Source organism: Drosophila novamexicana, unplaced genomic scaffold, assembly GCF_003285875.2.
Source record: "Drosophila novamexicana strain 15010-1031.04,08,12 unplaced genomic scaffold, DnovRS2.1 tig00002146-arrow-arrow-pilon, whole genome shotgun sequence".
NCBI classification, from domain to species: domain Eukaryota; kingdom Metazoa; phylum Arthropoda; class Insecta; order Diptera; family Drosophilidae; genus Drosophila; species Drosophila novamexicana.
In genome coordinates this window covers 1,080-15,738 of record NW_020824948.1, presented here as the reverse complement: position 1 = coordinate 15,738, position 14,659 = coordinate 1,080, and the positions used below count along the sequence as shown (strand labels likewise).

The 14,659-nt window shown below is 40.8% G+C and overlaps 2 protein-coding genes across 2 annotated transcripts; one reads left to right on the top strand and one right to left on the bottom strand.

The window, feature by feature from the left end:
• Positions 1 to 4,074: 4,074 nt before the first annotated feature.
• On the bottom strand, positions 4,075 to 4,962 carry LOC115768982 (coiled-coil domain-containing protein 25). Its single transcript, XM_030713697.1, has one exon. It carries the CDS (start codon positions 4,850 to 4,852, stop codon positions 4,223 to 4,225), a length of 630 nt encoding a protein of 209 aa, XP_030569557.1. The 5' UTR covers positions 4,853 to 4,962; the 3' UTR covers positions 4,075 to 4,222.
• Positions 4,963 to 8,277: 3,315 nt separating this feature from the next.
• Positions 8,278 to 13,202, top strand: LOC115768985 (facilitated trehalose transporter Tret1). Its single transcript, XM_030713701.1, has 4 exons — positions 8,278 to 8,411; positions 9,537 to 10,551; positions 11,692 to 12,195; positions 12,263 to 13,202. Exons 2-4 carry the CDS (start codon positions 10,185 to 10,187, stop codon positions 13,081 to 13,083), a joined length of 1,692 nt encoding a protein of 563 aa, XP_030569561.1. The 5' UTR covers positions 8,278 to 8,411; positions 9,537 to 10,184; the 3' UTR covers positions 13,084 to 13,202.
• The last annotated feature ends 1,457 nt before the right edge of the window (positions 13,203 to 14,659 follow it).

Sequence of the window (14,659 nt, the reverse complement as noted above, 5' to 3'; positions counted from 1 at the left end):
TATACCTTTTTGAATTCGTAGGGATCCCTACCAAAAATTGGCATTCAAAGAAATTCAAAATCGATGGGTAAGAAAAAATGATTGACCAAAAACCGATTCGTTTTCAAAATCAACCTTTTTTGATGATTTTTTTTAATATCTCGGCCAAATAATGTCCGATTTTGTTATTTTATACCATTTTCGACTCGTAACGATCAGTACTATCGATTGGCATCAAAAATATTAAAATCTAATTTTTGACCAAAATCGACCAAAAAGCAAGGGGTTACATCACGTTTTTTGTCAAAATCGGGGTCGTTCCGAAAATCAAAAACTTTTTTGATGATTTTGTTTCAATATCTCGGGTAAATATCGTCTGATTTTGAAATGTTATACCTTTTTAAATTTGTACGGATCCCTATTATCAATTGGCATTCAAAGAAATTAAAAATCGATGGCCTAAAAAAAGTTGTTGACCAAAAAACGATTCGTTTGTAAAGTCAACCTTTTTTGATGATTTTTTTTAATATCTCGGCCAAATAATGTCCGATTTTGTTATTTTATACCATTTTCGACTCGTAACGATCAGAACTATCGATTGGCATCAAAAATATTAAAATCTAAAGTTTGACCAAAATCGACCAAAAAGCAAGGGGTTACATCACGTTTTTTGTCAAAATCGGGGTCGTTCCGAAAATCAAAACTTTTTTGATGATTTTGTTTCAATATCTCGGGTAAATATCGTCTGATTTTGAAATGTTATACCTTTTTTAATTTGTACGGATCCCTATTATCAATTGGCATTCAAAGATATTAAAAATCGATGGCCTAAAAAAAGTTGTTGACCAAAAAACGATTCATTTGTAAAGTCAACCTTTTTTGATGATTTTTCGTTCCAAAACGACATAACTCCGCGCGGAGATATGACTTTTTTGATGATATTTTTAAAAATCTCGGCCAAATAATGTCCGATTTTGTTATTTTATACCATTTTCGACTCGTAACGATCAGAACTATCGATTGGCAACAAAAATATTAAAATCTAAAGTTTGACCAAAATCGACCAAAAAGCAAGGGGTTACATCACGTTTTTTGTCAAAATCGGGGTCGTTCCGAAAATCAAAACTTTTTTGATGATTTTGTTTCAATATCTCGGGTAAATATCGTCTGATTTTGAAATGTTATACCTTTTTAAATTCTTACGGATCCCTATTATCAATTGGCATTCAAAGAAATTACAAATCGATGACCTAAAAACAGTTGTTGACCAAGAAACGATTCGTTTGTAAAGTCAACCTTTTTTGATGATTTTTTTTAATATCTCGGCCAAATAATGTCCGATTTTGTTATTTTATACCATTTTCGACTCGTAACGATCAGTACTATCGGTTGGCATCAAAAATATTAAAATCTAAATTTTGACCAAAATCGACCAAAAAGCAAGGGGTTACATCACGTTTTTTGTCAAAATCGGGGTCGTTCCGAAAATCAAAACTTTTTTGATGATTTTGTTTCAATATCTCGGGTAAATATCGTCTGATTTTGAAATGTTATACCTTTTTAAATTTGTACAGATCCCTATTATCAATTGGCATTCAAAGAAATTAAAATTCGAAGGTTAAAAAAAAGTTATGGAACGCAAAGGAGGGAGGGAGGGAGGTAGGGGCGGAGCCAGGGGAAACTGTCGTCCTTGTCCTGCAACTGAATCTGGATGCCACCGCAAGTGTCGCTTTTCCCATGCTATGCACGGACGGACGCTTCAAGCTTCATCTGAAGCTGGTGACAAATGCAATAAAAACCCAAAAGCGACGCGTCTCATTGTTGTCGTGGCCACAGGATGGGGGGCTGCTGAGGGCAAGGGGATTGGGAGTTGGAGGGCTGTTGTCCAGTGGGCGGGTGTTTTGGCGCTATTTGATTAATGACTGCCATTGCAGCGCTGAGTGATGAGCGGCTTTGACAGTGGAGCACAACGCAACGGGCAAGCAGCAAGGACAAGAGCGAACCCGGGTCCGGAGCCACTTTCGTGCTCATGGATGGCAGTTTATTATAGTGCAGAGACAAAACTAAGTTGCTGCTTTTACGGCATCCGATTGGAGTCATTTTAAACCAAAACTGTCGCATGCACAAGCACGACCAGCAGATGCTCTTCTTGTACAAAGTGACAGGGATTTTTAGCTAGAGATAAACTGGGTCCTTTCAAGCCCAATGTTAACGCAAGCATGCCAATGTTAATGCGAGCATGCCAATGTAAATGTGAACATCTTAATGTTAAAGCGAGCATTCCAATGTTAATGAGATCATCACGTTACATAGTTAACAGTGTAAGCAGCTTTAGTTTGGATATCGAAACCCATGATCACGCAGTACAGTCAACAACGGCATAAAACCCCAGTGAACAATGATTCGAAAAAACTTTTACGACTTCTTACAATTACATTCGTTCATTCTGTTATTGTGGCCACCAGAGCAGGACGCTAACAGCACAGCATACAGTACGTAGGTTACCTGCTTTGGCTTGTGTAATTTATGCCACACTTAGCTTAACAAAGTTCAAATTTTCAAGCTGGCTGCAATTAATCTTTCAGCAAGAGACTTGATTGATGCATAGTTTCATGTTAGTGTGACGACAACAGTGTGACATTAACAGCATAATTTACAGCAGCATAGTCTACAGCTTCATGAAACGGGCAATCGATTTGGCTAAAGAAACTGCTCGTGATTTGATTGTAACTTAACCACATGGCCAATGTTAATGTGAAGCTAACAACTAACAGACGCTGTTAGCGTCACATTAACAGCACTGTTAACAGTGTTACGCACCCGTCCGCTATGCAGGGTATCAAGAGCCGAAACAAAACAGACGCCCAGACCCAAAACTCTTGGAAATCAATCAATGTGAACGAAATGAGCCAGACGGCCATGTAGGCGTGGCCATTGCGCCCCCAACTGTCATCAATGTTTACGAGCGGTCATAATGACAACATTGCGCATAAGATACACGGATTGGGTGTGGGCTTGGGCACTGCAAGTGAGCTATGGCATAATCAAAAGACACGCAGCCTCATCAAGTTTTTTGTTCCGTTTCGCCCCCCCCCCCCCCTTGCCCTCTCACAACAAGGGACAGGAGTGGGCCGTTTGGATGCGGGACGCTCGCTTCGGGACCATGAACAATGCGTGAAAATAAAACGGGCGATAATGAGTGCGTGCTGAACGCTGACCCGCCGCCAGCTGGCCCAACCATAACTATCCAACATTGGCAACAACAATGGCCATGTGCTTACCCGAGACCATCTCCGAAAAAGGCAACAAGCCGTCGCTCCATAAAGCGGACACGCTCCCCCCACAAGCCGAAAATTGAGCTGTCAAGGACAGCATCGCCGCGGCGGTGCCTCCGCCCCAAAAAAATAAAACAATAGGAAAAAACAAAAAAACCACAGACATAAAACTGCCCTCAAAGACCCGGGGATTCGAGTTGCATTTGCCACTTAACCTCTGCCCCGCTACAGTTGAAGTGTTTTTATAAATGCCAAAAAACAACATTTCTTTATCTTTTATCTTTTGCGCGGAGGACAAAAAAAAAACACTTGACAATAGCTTGGAAATAACGATACAAAATTAGGTCTTGGACTGCGATTTGGATCATATGTTTTCGAAGTTCATCATTTTGGTCAAGTAATAACATAAAAAATGTTAATTTAGCAAAAGCGAATTACTAAATCAATCAGAACATAATGAATCTATTAAAGAGAGAAAGTAAGGTTGGTCCGATGCTTCCAGTTCCCACATAAAACTAAGAGTTCGCATAGCAAGGGGCAGATGGACAGACAGGCGGATAGACAGACGGACGGACTAAATATATCTACTCAGCTGTTGATAGGGATCTAGAATATATATACTTTTTGGTGTCGGAGATGTCTCCTTCTATGATAATTCTCTGAGATAATAGTCTAAGGCACTTACCAATATCTGGGCGCACTTCCGTCCAACGTATTCGAGCATTTTGAAAATCTTGAAAGCGTTGCCAGATAAATTGCGTTCACAAATACTAACAGAACTGCTCCACACTTAAGAAAAACAGCTCCACATTTGACAATTTAACAGATATTGCTTTATAATTACATTTGAGTGTTATACACTCTGGCAATACAAAAAAAAAAAAGCATTTAAATATAGATATTCAGGTTGCTAATGGAGAAATGCAGCAAGCGCCCGCGGTTAGGATGTGGGCGAATCGCTATCGCTACTACATAAAGTCATCAGATTCGTTGCCGGCATCGTAGTTGGTGCGCATGTTCTCCGTTTTCTGCAGCGAGGCGTAGCTGCGCAGCTCGGCCTCCAGTTCCCGCTGCTTGGCCGCCTCCTTTTCCTGTTCGCGCTTCTCGCGCTGCAAACGCTTCTGATCCTGACGATCGGCGGCATCGCGTGCCTCGCGCTGTCCCCGAAAATCGGGATGCTCCTCCTCGGTTTTGGTCTTGTTCAGGCGATTGACAATCTCGTTGATACGCTTTTCCAGGCGTATCTTGCGCACCGCCTTCTCGTCGTGATAGGCCACCTGACCGGGCTCCATGTCCGGCGTCTTCTTAAGATTCTCCCACATGGTGTAGACCACTTCCAGATTGTTAACCTTGTTGCCTTGTATGCTGTTGGCCTTGCACAGCTGTGCGGCATCCACCAGCACATCGGTGGGTATATCATCAATAGTCTGTCCCTTGCCCAGGCGCAGATAAACGTGAGCCGACGATAGATTTTGCACATGGAACCAAACATCTTCCGGCCAGCCCCAGCGTATGAGCTCCTCGTTTTCGTGTTTGTCGCGGCCCATGTACAGCATTGCGGCCGGCTGCACTACATTGCTCTTAAAGTAGAAAACCATGTTTTGACACAACCGATATTAGCTAGGTGAATTTTTATTCTCTCGTTTGACAAGCTGAATTTGTTTTATTTGATTATGTTCTGCAAATGTACTCAAATTAATATAGCTCTGTCAAAAAATGCATGTTAATTGTTGCTGCCAACTTCATGTTACTCAAATGTACACACCGCTGACCAATAACAGAGCTCTGTTAAAATTGCATGTTAGGGCTCGCAGCCAACATTGCGCTGCTCAAAACTGCGCACAAAAGAATTCCCTCGCGTAACATAGCATTCAGCTTAATGACGGGCAAACAGTTTTTCTAACGGCTATTCAAATGGTTTAAAATTGGTTAAAAGTCATATTGTTAACTTATATTGACATTTTATTGCAAACTATTAGCGCAGCTGTTGCACTGTGAGCAATTAAGTTTATTGTTTTTGTTTTGCAGCGCACACAGACCAAGAGATATTCGCATACATGGACGCCAAACCGGTTTTTTTTTAGAAACCAGACGCTTTTACATATTCAAACAAAATATTTGAGCAGCTGTATGCCGACGATTCTTATGTAAATATTTACATTTTTGTGTGTGTTTGTGCCGCCAATTGTGTTTGCTTACGCCAATTAATTAAGCATGTATGCCAAAACGAAAGGAAAAGGTTTTGAACTCTCTCAGTTCTTTGCCAATTGCGGAATGCATGAGTATCAATTGTTCGCTTACAGCGCACATTTCGCAGTGTTATTTATTTTCATATCATTGATTGATGCAAATAGAGAGGTAACCGATTAATCAAAATGGGAATGACAATGCAACAATTACAAAATAAAAACTGCAAAGCAAAAAAAAAAAAAAAAATACAATACACACCGAAATGGGTCGACAAAAATTTAAATGTCAAATGACCATTTTCCTTGATACATATGTATGTGCGCTTTATCTGTTGACAAAACGAGCTATAAATCAGTTAATAGAGTGGTCTGTGCAATTGTCGGGAATAAATCAAGTGTCCGATGACGCTGCCATTATCTGGAACTTTGGCCCAAACACTCGCCATGAGCGCTTATCGTGACAATTTGTTATTGTGTAATTGGCCTTTTGTTGTTCTTGTTTGTCGCACCTAATCAAATTATAAATAGCCTTAACTTTGGGTTATTTTATTATTATTATAATTTTCGTGTTTCATTTTGTCATATGCAAACAAATTGAGTTCTCAGGCTTGCTAATTTTCTATTAACTCGAACTCGAATTAACCACGCACGATAAACAATGCATAACATAAACAACTCGGCGTGCCCAACTCGTGAATTGGTCTCGATAGCCGCATGGGTTCTACCTGATAACAAGATAGACTCGTACCTCTATTAAAATTCCATTTAATATATCATAAGCCGCTGACCGCACGGCATAATTTATGCCCCTCTTCCGCAGCCAGAGAGCGCGCGCGAGAGAGAGAGAGAGAGAGAGCGAGAGGGAGAGACAGTGCGAGGAAGAGCGCAAGCCAGCTGATAAGCAACAATATTGGGAACTGTGCTCGCCTACTGCTGGCTTCTGGCCAGCTGCAATTACAGGTGCACTGCCCGCAACGAACTGCAAATACCCTAACAAATGTAGTTCATATCAGAGATAAACACATGCACGTGCAGCTTCATGGTTAATATTGATAGAGAAACAATTCAGTTGCGATTTAGGATTTGCAGACCTTTAAAAAAAGATCAACTTAATATCTTTAAAAATATTTCAAGTTCAGATCGGAATCGAAAATAAACATAAACTGAAATGCGAGCACAAGCAATAAGATATAGACTCAGTCGAGCACATATAAGTTATGCACATAAATGTTACTTTTTCGATGACAAGCCCATGATACCCTCTAAAAACAAAATAATCCGTAGTTTTCGTGCAACGTAACGCCCACACACACTCTCGAGTCCAAAATTCACCCCCCTGCAGACAAGTTCGTTGCCAATGTCGTTCGTTTGTGGAGGCCAGGGACGGGCTAGGGGCGGACTAGGGGCGGACTAGGGGCGGGCTGACAATGCACTCGATGGTCGCGTGGCAACACAATCGACAAAGCTGCAACAACTGCCGACTTAATAATATGGAAGGAATAATAATGTAGGTGGTATGCGGGTCGTATACGTAATGAGGCGTTTATCATATGTGAAATCGCAAAATCAATTTGTTAAACGAAAAGCAATACGCAAACATGTTAGAACTTTATGGAGAAGAGAGTACTCGCACTAAAGATACTCTGTAAAATGCATATAAATAGATATAGATATAGATATAGATATAGATATAGATATAGATATAGATATAGATATAGATATAGATATAGATATAGATATAGATATAGATATAGATATAGATATAGATATAGATATAGATATAGATATAGATATAGATATAGATATAGATATAGATATAGATATAGATATAGATATAGATATAGATAGATATATAGATATAGATATAGATATAGATATAGATATAGATATAGATATAGATATAGATATAGATATAGATATAGATATAGATATAGATAGATATAGATAGATAGATATAGATATAGATATAGATATAGATATAGATATAGATATAGATATAGATATAGATATAGATATAGATATAGATATAGATATAGATATAGATATAGATATAGATATATAGATATAGATATAGATATAGATATAGATATAGATATAGATATAGATATAGATATAGATATATATATAGATATAGATATAGATATAGATATAGATATAGATATAGATATAGATATAGATATAGATATAGATATAGATATAGATATAGATATAGATATAGATATAGATATAGATATAGATATAGATATAGATATAGATAGATATAGATATAGATATAGATATAGATATAGATATAGATATAGATATAGATATAGATATAGATATAGATATAGATATAGATATAGATATAGATATAGATATAGATATATAGATATAGATATAGATATAGATATAGATATAGATATAGATATAGATATAGATATAGATATAGATATAGATATAGATATAGATATAGATATAGATATAGATATAGATATAGATATAGATATTATAGATATAGATATAGATATAGATATAGATATAGATATAGATATAGATATAGATATAGATATAGATATAGATATAGATATAGATAGATATAGATATAGATATAGATATAGATATAGATATAGATATAGATATAGATATAGATATAGATATAGATATAGATATAGATATAGATACGATAATGATTATGACTATGACTATGACTAGAGTTGCACTCGTAAATAATAAGCCTTATATACCCTATGTCGCCATTCTTACAGGGTATAAAAGGGCAACAAAACCGCAACAGCAGCAGCAACAGTTGCCATTGTAGCTAAGAGCAGCAGATTGTTGCTGCTGCGTCTGCTGCTGCTTCGTTTTTGCCAATGGACGTTTCAGTTGCTGCGCAAACTTTGCCGCAAGCGGACGCGTTACCCGCCCCGTCTGGTGACGCCCAAAAGAACTAAAAGCACAGTAACAATAAATAATTGCAAAAGCAATAACGGTAATTAACAGATGCACAACAGCTGCTTCAATTGCCAATAGCCAGTCTCGAATATCGCGTGTGTTGCCAGTCTGCGTGTGTCTGTCTGACTGTTTGTGTGTGTGTGTGTGCGTGTGTGTGTGTGTGGCTTGAAGAGGCTCGTCATTGGACGCTCATCAAATCGATAGCCGAATCAATAGCACGCCCCGCACAAATGTACAAGCTAGAGCTGGGCGCGTGCTGGAGTTGAAGCACGACAAGATGCAACACATGCGATACAATGCAACACGATGCAACAGGACCTTCACTGCGAAGACACGAAAAGAAAGCTTCTCACAAACCTTTTTTTTTTAATTTTTTTTTATATTTACTTTACCAATTCTTGTTTCTTGAGTTCACATTAAGAGCCAACAAAATGTTAGGCTCGTCCTTTAAATAAGTGTTCTTTTAAAATCCATGAAACAGTGCGAGAAAAGTTTTTTTTAAATATTCAAAAAAATATACATATACTTAATTCATTGCCAATGTTTTGCCTTCGAAAATAATAATTTATTTTATTCTGATGCTGCATACTTTTAACCTCTTATATATTGCTTTGCTTGCAAAAACTTTATAATAACATAAATTCAAGTCCCATAAAATTAGTTAATGGGCAAAATGGAATATAAAATGTGTAAATATGAATTGGATGGTCATTCAGAAATTCAAATATCTTTAGAAATTCAATTTTCCAAAGCCACCGTGCTGTGAGTTTAAGAATTTTTTTTTTTTTCTGTGACATTGTGTTGGATCGTGTCACCTCTATTCGATATATTATTATTATTATTTTTTTTTTTTGGTAAAGTGTCGTGCTAAGTCCTGTTAAAACTTGTGATAGTTACTGTACGTCCTTTGAAATCGTGTCGAGTTTCGTAAACTTTCTATGTATCGTTGTATTAAAATCGAATTTAATCTCATTGATTGTAATAAAGTCATGTTAAAGCTTGTGATCAGCACAGTTGCTCGTGCCAAGGCTTGTTAAATCATGTAAAATATAGTGTTAATTCTCTTCAAGTCGTGTTAAATCGTGTTCAATGTTTTTTTGTTGCTGTGATTACCATTTAATACAACATGATTATATCAATGTGTTCTTTATTTTAATGCCAGTCCGAGTGCACAAAAGTATCGCACGTGCTGTGAGGGCTCGTGTCACGCGCCCATCTCTACAAAAAGACAGTAACTGATAACGGTAAAAACCCGGAACCGAACCTCAAGAGAAACAGAACCGTGCCCAGAACCCAAGAACGCCGAACCCCGCAGGCGTAACGTCATCAAGTGGGAGTTACGTTTGCAAAAAAAATAACAACAAAAAAAGGTTCTCAAAGGTTTCTTCTTGTTTTTTTGCTGTGCTCGTGTTGCTTTTTTTTTTTGTTTTTTGCCTTCGTCATGGAGAGGCGCGAAGCGAGTTATGAAATTGATACCGAGTCGCTGGTCGCCATATGATTGAAATGCGCGGAAGTTTCCACTTGTCGTTTCCAATTAGACAAGTGTACAACAACCAAGTTAAGAGCAACAACAACAACAGCAACAGCAGTAACAACAACAACAACAACAACAACAACGGCGACAACAACGCGGAGCACTACAAAGCCAACGGACAGCACGCAACATAGCCACAGTCGGGCCACAGTCAACGTTGCGCTAACGTTGCCAATATTGTTAATTGTGAAGCATTCACAAAGAACAAAAGAAATCAAATTGATAAAGGACACACAGCAGCAACACACGCCAGCAACAGCAACAGCAAGCAGCAACATGAAGCTGGAGCAGGAGGAGGAGCTCATGCCGCCGCCCTATGAGGCGGGCATGGCCAGCGTCTGCAAGGATCTGGACAAGAGCAGGCCCACAGCCAATACGAACCACAACAGCAACAGCAGCAGCAACAACATTGCCAAGCACAGCAGCAACAGCAAACAGAGCAAATCGCATAAGCGCAAGGAGAGCAGCCTTCCGCTGGGCGAACGACATTTGGCCGTGCTCCGCCAGGAGCTGATGGTGTTCCTGGGCAACAGCGGCGTCTTGGGCTCCGGCATGGTCGTCAGCATGCCCAGCGTAACGCTCAACCAGCTGTGCGACGAGACGCAGCCCTTCTGGCTGAGCAAGGATGAGGCCAGCTGGTTTGGTGAGTAGAAGAGTAGAACATAAAATTAGGAGAAGATTACAAGTCAATATGAAGAGCAAGCAGATCCCTCAAGTTTCTCAGATCAAGGGTTTTTCACAAGAGAATAACTAGGTCCGTCAAGTCTTTAAATCAAAGCTGATCAAGTTAGAAATGCGAAAGGTTATAAAGAGATCCCATTAAATTTTCATAATTAGGACCATATTTGGCTCCTCTTTGCCTTTGACATTCCATGCCTCAATTGACCTTAACCTATTTTTCCCCATCAGCTATATATCTTTTCTTATCGATATTCCATTATCTTATCTTATTCAATTATTTCCTTATCTGTTCAATCAATAGCTTTGACCTTGTTGACCTTAACCCATTTACTCTTACAATTCCGAGACATGCTATGAAGGCCCGATAAGGGCTCATCCCATTCTTGTTTTTAACTGGCTAGACCTCATGTACTTATTATCTTACTTAAACAACATTTTTCATTCTACCTGGATCGAGAGCTTTTTTGGCTAAAAAGAAAACTTATCTTCATGCTCCTTTTACTATGTGCCTGTCTCATTAGATTTCAAGGTTGGGTACGGCACATGAACCCACAAATAAAGTCTGGTAATATCCACAGAAAAGTACCTCACTTTCCTTCTTGTAATGAAAACACTTTTCGCCTTGACTAATAAACTCCAAGAAAAACCAAGCTGAAGAGCTACGCTATGAAGGAGGGTACTTATAGGGTGCTGTTCCTTATTCTCATAGGATTTCACAGTTGGGTACGGCATTAGGGTCTACAAATAGGGTCTTTTCAACTGTAGAGCTACACTGTGAAGTAGGGTGCTTATAGGGTACTGTTCCTTTTTTTCGTAGAATATCAGAGCTGGGTACGGCATTAGGGCTCACAGTTAAGATCTGGCAAGAAGGTACTAAGGATTCTACTTTTCCATAGGGTGCTGCTCCTTCTTTCTCATAGAGTAAGGGATATGTTTTCCGCATGATTTTCGGCCAGGATAATATATTTTTCCCTGGGTTGATCTATTTAAAAAAGGAAGATTGCCCAGCTGGAGGGGTAGTCCTTTCTAATTCATGGAGTTTTACCCATTTAATATGCAATTCCCCTTTGATTAAGTGTCTTGCATTGTTTTTACCGCACAGCTTCCATCAACAATATGGCCTGTCCGCTGGGCGGGCTGATGGTCAGCTTCTTCCTGGATCGCATTGGACGCAAGTACACAATTTTGCTGACGAATGTGATTGGACTGATTGGCTGGCTGCTGCTCGCGACAAGTTTCCTGCACACGAATCGGGATTACATATACGCCCAGATGCTGGTGGGTCGTGCCTTTGGCGGCATTATGATTGGCATGTTTGTCTCCCCGGTGGGCGTCTACTCGGCGGAGATCAGCCTGCCCCGGATCCGGGGACGACTGATATTGGGCACGTCGATCGGCCTGGCATCGGGCATCCTGCTGATGTACGTGCTGGGCTATTTTATACGGCACAATGTGGTGCTCATCGCGAGCATCAGCTGCGCCTATCAGCTGGCCGCCACGCTCCTGGTGATGCCCATGCCGGAATCGCCCAGCTGGTTGCTGCAAAAGGGACGCATTGAGTTGGCGCGCCGTTCGCTGCGCTACTTTCGCGGTCTGCAGCGCCGGGGTAAGTCCAAGCCCGGCTCCTTTAGATCCAGTTCCTGTGCTAATCCCGCAATCCCAAACCCAACCAGATGACGACTGCGTGCCGGAGTTCGAGGCGGAGCTGACCCAAATGAAGATGACGGCGGACAACAGTCGCGACACGGCGGCCAGCGAGTCCATTGGCCAGGCCATACGCCGGCCGGAGGTCTATAAGCCGCTGCTCATGATGATCGGCTTCTTTGGCTTCCAGCAGGCCTGCGGCGTCGTTGTGATCATTGTGTATGCGGTGCAGATAGCCCAGACGGCGGGCGTTACCATCGATCCGGTGCTGGTCGCTGTCATGCTGGGCGTCGCGCGCATCATAACCACCTTCTTTATGAGCAGCATCTTCGAGAGATGGGGCAGACGGCCGGCGGGCATCTTCTCCGCCAGCGGCATGGGCATCTGTATGCTGCTGCTCGCCGCCGGCGGCTGGCTGCCCGAGACGGTGGGCACCTGGTCCTGGCTGCCCGTCGTCTGCATTGTCGCCCACATTGTGTTCTCCACGATGGGCATGCTGACGCTGCCCTTCATCATGATATCGGAGGTCTTTCCGCAGAGCGTGCGTGGCAGCGCGTCCGGCGTTTCTGTATTCTTTGGCATGATATTGGCCTTCATCTGCCTGAAGATCTATCCGAATATGGAGGCCTGGCTGGGCACCGCCAATCTGTTTGCCTTCTATGCGTGCGTCTCCTTTCTGGCCGCCCTCTTCATCCTCAGCTTCGTGCCGGAGACACGCGGTCGCACCCTCATCGAAATCGAGGAGCACTGGCGCATGGGCCGCCGCGGCAGGCGGGCTCAACGTGCCTCCGCCGCGGCCGTTAGCAATCTGAAGGACGTGGAACTGCACGAGGTCTTCCTCAAGAAGTGAACCCGATCCATGCGTGAGCAACCACGCGTGAGAATGCAATCTGTGATGTGTTAAGTACTTAGCCTTAGCCCAATGGAATGCGGCATTTTCTTTGGCAACAGCAAAACAACAACAACAAAAACCAAGTTAACAAATAAATAAATATACTATAACTAACTAAATATGTGTGCATGTTTACAATATCACAACTTCAAATTGATTGGGAAAGTGCCTTCTAAATAAATATATTTATTTATCTGTCGCTGATAAGTTCGCTGAAGTGCAAGGCTCTATCCCAGCTGGTGGCAAAGAATTTTACGGGTTCGATAGTCTCGATCGAATAAAATGAAGGCCACGATCTGCCACAAGGATATTCCCACGACTTCAATGTGAAGAGAAAGCAAGAAGAAGACTTAAGAGTACCTTGGGAAACATTGAAACTTCCCTTCTTCTTGCCCCCCTCCCACACCCTATATGCTTATAATAGATTCGGTGCTTAAAGTCCGATCTTTTTACATTTGCATGGCATAAATAGTATGCCAAGGGGCTTACCTTGAAAATCAATTTCCTTTCCCATAACGAAGAGAGTTCAGACGGTAATCCAAAAAAAAACAAGTCAGAGGTTCTAGTCGGGAGCTCCCGACTAGGGGATACCCTGAACCCTCTTCTTCAAACATCAAATGCATGCATATATATATTCTATTTTAGAAGCTAGACAGACAGATCAGTCAGACGGACAGACGAACAGACGAACAGATGGACAGACAGACGGACATGGGTAGATCGACTCGGCTATTGATGCTGATCAAGTATATATATACTTTATGGGGTCGGAGATGCTTCCTTCTGCCTGTTACATACATTTGCATTGCGCACAAATACAATATACCCTAATACCCATTTTTTATGGGTTCAGGGTATAAACATATTGAGAGTCTGTGTATACTCTATAAGAGTTGACTTCGGTGTATACTTAACAATCCTGGCTGCGAAATCGATAAATATCGATACTGCTGAGCCTATATAAAAATAAAGTCCCGATCAGTAGATCAGGACAAATGTTAAATCCCATAAAAGGTATATAGAAATAGAGTATTATAGGTGTAGATTATCTGAGCACTTAATAATGGGAAAAGTCTTCATTTTTGTATATTCAAGATTAAATGTCTATACTGAAGCTCTTTTCCATATCAATCTAAGGCTTATTAGCCACAGGATAAAATAAAGAACTAAGCAAACGAGTTTGTAAGTAATCAAATATTAATAAGTCCCAGGGCAATAGCGTACATAATTTAAGGACCTAGCAGGCCATCAATTCCACAACAACAACAACAACCACGACAACTCAAGGACAAGGACGCCTGATTACCCAAAAGGAGGTCTAATTTTAGAAAGGGTTACGTCCAACACTTTCGGGCCGAGCTCTCAATAACAATAAACAAAGCCAGTCATGAATAAAAGACAATTCAAGTGCGTTCAATTGGAATATTTATGGCGATGAAGTGCCGTGACGTAAGGCCCTTGATGTTGCCCAGTGTAAGGTTCGCATTATCGAGTCAATATAGAGCGCCATCAACAGATAGGAGTAGGAATTAGT

Coding starts and splice junctions, on each gene's coding strand:
- LOC115768982 (XM_030713697.1), bottom strand. CDS start 4,852: ATGGTTTTCTACTTTAAGAGCAATGTAGTGCAGCCGGCCGCAATGCTG.
- LOC115768985 (XM_030713701.1), top strand. CDS start 10,185: ATGAAGCTGGAGCAGGAGGAGGAGCTCATGCCGCCGCCCTATGAGGCG. Junction 10,552..11,691: donor GGATGAGGCCAGCTGGTTTG/GTGAGTAGAAGA, acceptor TTTACCGCACAG/CTTCCATCAACAATATGGCC. Junction 12,196..12,262: donor TCGCGGTCTGCAGCGCCGGG/GTAAGTCCAAGC, acceptor AAACCCAACCAG/ATGACGACTGCGTGCCGGAG.